Source organism: Triticum aestivum, chromosome 4B (assembly GCF_018294505.1).
Source record: "Triticum aestivum cultivar Chinese Spring chromosome 4B, IWGSC CS RefSeq v2.1, whole genome shotgun sequence".
NCBI lineage: Eukaryota > Viridiplantae > Streptophyta > Magnoliopsida > Poales > Poaceae > Triticum > Triticum aestivum.
The window spans coordinates 57,493,222-57,501,311 of NC_057804.1; the positions used below are offsets into that span (position 1 = coordinate 57,493,222).

At 48.1% G+C, this 8,090-nt stretch overlaps 1 protein-coding gene and 1 pseudogene across 1 annotated transcript; one reads left to right on the top strand and one right to left on the bottom strand.

Moving 5' to 3' along the window:
* Window positions 1–2,290: 2,290 nt before the first annotated feature.
* Window positions 2,291–3,929, bottom strand: LOC123094407 (uncharacterized protein At1g28695). Its single transcript, XM_044516418.1, has 3 exons — window positions 3,603–3,929; window positions 3,074–3,460; window positions 2,291–2,945 (listed from the first exon to the last, which is right to left on the bottom strand). The coding sequence occupies exons 1-3, from the start codon at window positions 3,819–3,821 to the stop codon at window positions 2,457–2,459; spliced, it is 1,095 nt and encodes a 364-aa protein (XP_044372353.1). The 5' UTR covers window positions 3,822–3,929; the 3' UTR covers window positions 2,291–2,456.
* Window positions 3,930–4,891: 962 nt separating this feature from the next.
* Window positions 4,892–6,462, top strand: LOC123089956 (uncharacterized protein At1g28695-like; annotated as a pseudogene).
* Window positions 6,463–8,090: the final 1,628 nt, after the last annotated feature.

Below are 8,090 nucleotides of genomic sequence, written 5' to 3' on the forward strand. Positions count from 1 at the left end.
GTCCTCCACATATTCGGCTACAGGGAGAGACATAGAGTCAACGTTCTTCGATCCAAACGAACTCCTCCAGTTTCAGATCGAGAACGAGCACCACCTCGCACAAGTCGACACCATTTGTGCCGGCCTGCAGCTCATCCTGCCCAATCAACCATTATTATTATTATTATTATTATTATTATTATTATTATTATTATTATTATTATTATTATTATTATTATTATTATTCTGTTTCCTACGTTGATCAGGAAGATCCACCACCCTTCTTCTTCATTGTCTTGACCCTTCCTCTATGATGGAGGTGCGGCGGCACGTGGTGGAGTAGATCGGACTTGATGATGATATATGACGGCGGCTAGGGTTGGAGGTGAATATGTAGGAGGCCTCGTCGTGTCTCCTTCGTTCATGTGGCTCCTCCTCCTTTCATCCAAGGGCTCCACGGTAGCCAAATCCTCTTCGGAAACACCCCTTGTTCGCCAAGGATCGCATAGGAACAAATCGAGATGAAATCGAAGCAAAATCAGAAAAGTTATGACCGATTTACGAAATTGTCTGGAGCTAGTACGACCGTCATGTGGTCGTACCGTGCGCCTTCTTCAAACATTGGATCTTCAGGAGCATTAGTATTTTGGCCGTTATTTCTTCGTACGAATTCCTTTGACGTTCTTGAGCTCGTTGGAATCGCATGAACAACACCGATCCACCAGTGGAATTGCGTCTTCTGAGCACTTTTAAGTACATTTTGACACTCCCAAAATGGTGTAAGCTGGTGCCTGATTTTTTTTTTGGTTTGACCCCAACTTGATCCTTTTTTATGTGTCAAGTACACGAACATGCCAATACACCTACAAAGAGAACAAAGCAAACGAAAATAATAAAAACTTGGTAACACTTTTTTTATGTGTAAAGTGCACGAACATGCCAATACACCATGCACCGAACTTGGTAAACGAGTAGAGATCGAAAACTATGCACCGTGGACATGAAAACGTGGTAGATGAATATGGTTTTTGTGCCAGTACATGGGCTTTTCACGGTGTTTTTGTGCTGATATTTCTACATATCCCGGTCATTTATTTTTGGAAACTAGTAAGCGTGCACGTGCAACACACGAATGAGAGTAAAATAAACTTCCTTGTATATCTTAGTCATGAAACAATTGTTTAAATAAACACAGTTGTTAACTGGATCATACCTAGACGCAACTTCTTAACTCATCTTTTTAGATAGATTTTGCAATGTTGCGAAGGATTAACGAAATATGAACGAATATGCATTGGAAGTGCATGGATGAACCCGGGTACATATGAACCCACTTTGAAAAACACATTTTGAAATGTCAAAATATTCAGAAAAAGGTGTGTGTGGACATCTCCATATTCTATATGTGTGCAGAAAGTTTCACGAGAAGACAATTTTTTGTGGCCTGTGCAAAAAAGACAAAACATTGTGTCACGAAACGCTATTTAGAAACACTAAAATTTGTCTTTTTTGCCGAGACAAAATAAAAGACTTTTTTTTAATAAAACTTTGTCCGGCGGACATATTTTTTGCGAACATGTATGCACACAATTTTGTTTTAAATTTTTTGGCACTACAAAATGTGTTTAAAGTACATTTTTGAAAAGCGGGTTCATATTTACCCGTGTTCAAGATGTGCCGATTGGAATGTGCACAAGCTATACAATGGTAAAATAATATATAGTGATATCAAAAGTTGGTTATAAAACCTGTCAAAAGTTGATGATGTCAAAAACTGTCAAAAGAAGATCTTCATCAGGTGTTGGACTTATAAAAATATAGTGATGTCAAAAGTTGGAATGTCATAAACACTCGTATGTCGAAATGAAACCTCCATGCTCGATCATTATATACAGGAAAAATAGAAATAATATATTTGTGGGGTGCGTTTAAAAAAGTTTATGTTTGATTGTTTATTAGTAGTAGAGAAGAGAAGAAGTAGAGATTCTGACCGGTGACACTTTTTTTCCCTCTCTAGGCAATTGATACAGTTAATTGATCAGTTAGAAAAATGGGCGGTAGTGGACATGGTGGGCCGAAACTTCCGAGACCTAGTGCACACGTAAACTAGGTTTTTGGTCATTTTCCCACTGAAAATACCGGAAATTTCCTAAAACTAATAGTAGTACTGTTATTCGCAAACCAAATGAAATTAAACATAAGATTTGAGATTTCCCTAAAAAAACATAAGATTTGAGATAAACTAGCCCGAGAGTTTTTTTTTCAGAATATGTTATATCATTCCAACTGATCATCCATCTAGATGTGTTACTTAGTTAAACTATGGCCCGAGAGTTCAAGGATGCAATATGCATGACTGTCTCGAAAATATCGTAGCAGCAATGGCTGATCATCCTCCTGCCGCACACATTGTCAAGGGTGACCATCTAGTAGAATTAAGAAATTATACTATGTACTCGCTTGTACAACCAGTCGTCTCATCTCCACGATTTAGCGCACTCCGAGTGCGGCGGCCACCTCAGCTCCGCCGTCCCGTTGAGTCGCCTAGCGGCCCTGAGGACGGCCCTCAGGTCAGCGATCTTGGCCCGCATCGTCCGGCAGCAGTTGGCGTGCACGGTGGCCACCTGCCGGGCGTCCCGGCTGTCCTGGCAGAACCCGCTGAAGCGCGCCGTGTCCAGGACGCGCGCCCTCACGCCGAGCCGGCGGAACGCGTGCCGCCGCTTCATTTGGTTCAGCACGTCCTGCTCCTTCAAGCCCGCCGACTTGCGGCGGGCCGCGTGCCACTCATCGAACAGCGCCGCCGTCCGGTTGTTCGCGACCACGAAGAAGAAGCCGGTGTTGAGCTCGTTGCTGAGGTAGTCCTGCGGCCGTCCGTTGAACTTGTCGGAGCTGATCAGGAGGTCTTCCTCCCCGGTGCGGTACTTGAGACTCGGGAAGGGGTTCCTCAGCCACATCACATCCAAATCCTTGCAAATTAAGTAGTATCACATAAACAAGCACTTCGTCTGACATAGTATATACTTGATGCATGTTATATATACGGCACACAGTTTACGTGACCTTTTCAGAGGCAGAGCTCGACGAAACTAATTACCGTGAATATGAAGCTGTAACCGTGCTTGAGAACGTCGCCGAGGAGGCGAATGCGCCCCCACATCATGCGTATAAACCCGTCGGACATGTAGAGCTGCTCCGACGACAAGTCTTGGGTGCCGTTCCTCGACGACGCCGGGAGCCGGTAACAGCGGACGCCGCCGAGGCCCATGCACCGGCGGTATGCCGGCCGGTCCATTGCCACGAGGAGGACGTGGCTGACGAGCTGCGCGGTTCCCTCCCCTTCCCTCAGGCTCCGCATGAAAAGGTCGAGCAGGCCGTCCTCCTCGGCGTACGCCTTGTTCAGCACGCTCAGGATCAGCGTCCTGTTCGCGTCCGCCGCGCCGCGCAGCGCCGCCTCCAGATCATCGCCTCCGTAGGCGCGCACCTGGGTTTAACAATCCCCCAACGAGTTAGGGTTTCGGGCTTTCCTGCGTCTGAATTAGTTGCAGGCTCCACTGATCAATCAATTGGCATGTATAAAAGGCCCCGAATTGGGTAAGTAGTTGAAGCCGGAGGATTCTACTTGCCGCTGATTGACGACGCCACATGGCGAAGAACCGCTGCTCCGCCTGGCCGTCGGCGTCGGCCGGCGACCACACCACGTAGTACGTGCCGAACACGAGGAGGAGGCAGACGGCGGCCACTGCCACGAACCGGGCCGATGCGCAGTGCTCCGGCACGCAGAGCAGCCGGTGTGGGCATGGCAATTGCGTCCAACTCCTGGCTTTCTTTGGCCCGATCGCCATGGGATCGGAGGACGGTGGTGCCTTGGATGAGGACGTGCAGGCGCGCAGTATCTCATTGTGGGCACGAAGTTTGTTAGGAGTGGTTCAGTTGTTTGTAATCAGCAGATACATGCACGGGTAAATGGGGTACGCGAGTCATGAGAAATTTGCAGCAAACCTACCAACCTGCTGCACGCCTGAGTTTTCGCTCACACAAACTATCCATGGCGTACGTAGCACATCGATGGATTACCGTGCTGTTTGTTTTTGAAGGCATTTGTCTATGAAAAAAGTGTGGATTCTTTTTACAGCATAATATTTTTTTGACAGTGCACAAAAAGCGGAAGTTCATGTGGCTTACCAACCTCTATCCAATACAGGAATTTTATTTGGTTTGCGATTAACAGTACTTCTATTAGTTTTAGGAAATTTTCAATGGGAAAATGACCGAAAGCCTAGTGTACGTGCGCACCAGCCACCAGGTCCGAAAGTTTCAGCCCACCACGTCCACTACTGCCCATTTCTCTATCTGATCGATCAACTGGAACAATTGCCTATAGAGAGAGAGAAAAGTGTCACCGGTCAGAATTTCCGAAAGTAAATGATCGGGATATGTACAAATATCAGCACAAAAACACCATGACAAAACACACGTAGATAGAGGTGGTGTTGATCCTAAAAAAAAGATAGAGGTGGTGTTGCTGCGCTCAGCGCCTGTGTATTCTGTCTTGGGTGTGTGCGTTTGTTGTGGTGGCGTGCTTTTGTATCGGGTTGTTGATGATCATTGCTTTATATATAAAGAGGAGCGGAAGCCTTTTTACAGTAGAAGATGAGTGTAGCTATGTTACTTGAGTAATACAAGTAATTTCTTGCAAAAAATCTATACACACATAACGTGCAACACAAATTACTACTAGTTCTCTTTAAAATCAGTAGAAGTAACGAACTGCGTGCCCATTAGATACTGCGCGCCTTCTCCTCCTCATCCGAGACACTAACATCATCCCATCCTTACGGTCAAAAAAAAAAAAGAAATCATCCCATCCCATGGTGATCGGGAAAAAAAATGCGGAGGGTTCAATCCAACGGTCATGCCTATCCCGTGCGCGCGGGAGCAGTACTCCGCATTGCTCCTTTTTGTAGCTGTCGCTGCCGTCTGCCTCCTCGTCGTGGTTGGCACATACTCCCTCCGTCCAAAAATACTTGTCATCAAAATGGATGTATCTAGAATTAATATACATCTAGATACATCCCCTTTAATTCATCTTGATGACAAGTATTTCCGGACGGAGGGAGTACGTGCTATCGTCTCCGGCCGACGTCGACGGCAAGATGGAGCAGAGGTTCTTCAACATATTTCCTCGCCAAGCAGCGGCAAGTAGAAACTTTTGGCTATATTAATCCACTGTATCTTTTACTCCCTCCGTTCCTAAATATAAGTCTTTCTAGAGATTCCACCAAGTGACTACATACGGAGTAAAATGAGTGAATCTACACTCTAAAATATGTCTACATACATCCGTATGTTGTATTCCATTTGAAATGTCTAAAAAGACTTATATTTAGGAACGGAGGGAGTACAATTGATATCTGCATGCGCTCTGCGATGTCGACCACGAAGCAAGCCTGAAATGCCGACTTCTTGAGATTGTCTGTACAAGCAGGCCGGCGCCTCGGCCGATGCGAACAGGACGCTGATCGTGAGCGTGCTGAACAAGGCATACGCCGAGGAGGGCGGTCTGCTGGACCTTTTCATCGAGAACCTGAAGCAAGGGTAAGGCACCGGGCATCTCATCGGCCACGTCCTCCTCGTAGCCATGGACGAACCGGCCTTCCGGAGGTGCAGTGGCCTCGGCGGTGTCCGGTGCTACCTGCTCCCCCCGGCGGCCGCGATCAACAGCACGAGCCTCTCCTCGGAGCAGCTCTACATCTCCGGCGGCTTCATACGCATGATGTGGCTGCGCATTCGCCTACTCGGCGACGTCCTCAAGCACGGCTATAGCTTCATATTCACGGTATGTTCGTCCAACGAGCTCACACAGTTTTTTTTCCCGAAGTACGCCAATAACGTACCATATTTTCATTACGAGCTCACACAGTCACAAGGCATCTATGCACTAGTAGAGTAGTAGTACAAGACACAAGCTTATGTGGACTATTTGAGACATAGTTTTATGTGATAACTTGCAAGGATATGGATGTGGTGTGGCTGAGGAACCCGTTCCCGAGCCTGAATCGCACCGAGGAGGAAGACCTCCTGATCAGCACCGACGGGTTCAAGGGGCGGCCGGAGGACTACCTCGGCCACGAGCTCAACACCGGATTCTTCTTCATGGCGGCCAGCAACCGGACGGCGGCGATGTTCGACGAGTGGCACGCGGCACGGGAGGCGTCGGATGGCATGAAGGAGTAGGACGTGCTAAACTAGATGAAGCAACAAGGCACGTTCCGCCCGCTCGGCGTGAGGGTGCGCGTCCTGGACACGGCGCGCTTCAGCGGCTTCTGCCAGGACAGCCGGGACGCCCGGCAGGTGGCCACCATGCACGCAAACTGTTGCCGGACCATGCGGGCCAAGGTCGCCGACCTCAAGGTCGTTCTTGGCGCCGCCAAGCAGCTCAACGGGACGACGGGGCGGCTGAAGTGGCCGCGTCATTCAGCCTGAGATCAGGGAGGAAGTGAGACGAGGAAGCGCTCGTTGGAGGCTTCACCCTGCCTCCCTTATCTCGTTTCCAATGTTTTACTACTTACTGTTGGAAATATGAGCAATTTACCGAATAATTTTATTAACGAAAATACTAGATAACACATGACTAATATAGCAGAGATAAGTAAGTCATGCAAACTGACAGAGAGAAGGTAAATAGCATCTGCATATATGAACTAGAACGGAACACATCTAGAACATACATTAGAGCAAGAAGTTGTGGTAGAACCTCTAACATAAAGAGTATGAGAACGTACGGAACGGGAGCAGAAGCACCGGTCTTGGGGTCGGTGTCCTCGCCAGCCATGTCGTCGACAAGGTTGTCAACATCGGGGAAGAAGTCATCGTCGGGGAAGTAGTCGTCGGAGTCCGAGGCGTCCGTTACGAAGAAGTCAGTAGTCGCGTTGAGCGCTCCCCAAAAACCTTATCACCCTTCTCTCGTACAGGACTCAAGGAGGTGGACTTTCATCGGCCTACTGTCCCGACCTTTGGTGCACGTCGCAAGCCGGGATGGGGAAGATCGTAGCAGCAACGCAATGTTGAGGAACTTTGTGGCGAGAGGAAGAGGATCTTCTGGTGTGCATCTCTGGAGAGGAGTGACCTTCCTTTTTATAGACACAGGAGAGAGAGGCGAGAAGGCAGTGATGGAAGGTGAAACGAAGAGGCGGAGATGAAGCGAATAGCCAGCAGCCGAAGGGCAGCACCGTTCACATTCAAACTCCACTATTGCAAAAAATCTTTTCAGCGTCCGTGTGACCTTTCGTATACCCATCATGCGTGGCAAAAATTTAGACATTGGCTCGGCTCATTCCCGCAACCCGCAACCCGTGGTGCGTCGTGACGAGGTGAGGCGTGACGTGGCGAGGCGGGCGGCGGCGGAGGAGCGCGCGTGGATGTTCCTCTTGTTCTCATGCTCATACAAATGGGAATAGAACCTCCCTTGTAAGGAGGTCCAACTCCCACTAAACTAGCAATGTGGGACTAAACTTTAGTAGTATCCTTTGCTTTGCACGAATGGGCTAAGTGGGCCTTTAGAATTTATTAGGAATTTCTGAAATAGTTATTGGGTTGTCCCACAATAGACTAAATTTCAGTAATCCCCCACTAGATCCCAGAGGCACACAAGAATTCCCTTTGGTTCCAAAACACTGTTTTATATACCGGTACTGCAGTGGAGACTGTTAACTTGAACTTCCACCTAGAACTCTATGCTACACTAGTAAGCAACTTGAACAGTGGACTGGGCCTTGAACTGCAAGTTTTCTGCGAGTCTAGCTTCACACAAAGCCTTGACTGATACTGGGCTACCGTGGGTCTTCCCCGCGGGTGAAGCTTATGCGTCATACTCCGAGACCTTTCATGAGTTCACTAGAGAGAACCCTACTGTTGGGGAACGAAGCATGATCCAGCAGAGGGTCGAGGGAGAGTTTTGTCAGCACGACAGCGTGATGACAATGTTGATGATGTGATTCGCGCAGGGCTTCGCCTAAGCACTACGATGATATTATCGAAGGAGTAATCGGTGGAGGGGGGCACCACACACGGCTAAGACAATGTTGTGCCTTTGGGGTGCCCTCCTGCCCCCG

Coding starts and splice junctions, on each gene's coding strand:
- LOC123094407 (XM_044516418.1), bottom strand. CDS start 3,821: ATGGCGATCGGGCCAAAGAAAGCCAGGAGTTGGACGCAATTGCCATGC. Junction 3,461..3,602: donor TGTGGCGTCGTCAATCAGCG/GCAAGTAGAATC, acceptor TGTTAAACCCAG/GTGCGCGCCTACGGAGGCGA. Junction 2,946..3,073: donor GTTACAGCTTCATATTCACG/GTAATTAGTTTC, acceptor TTAATTTGCAAG/GATTTGGATGTGATGTGGCT.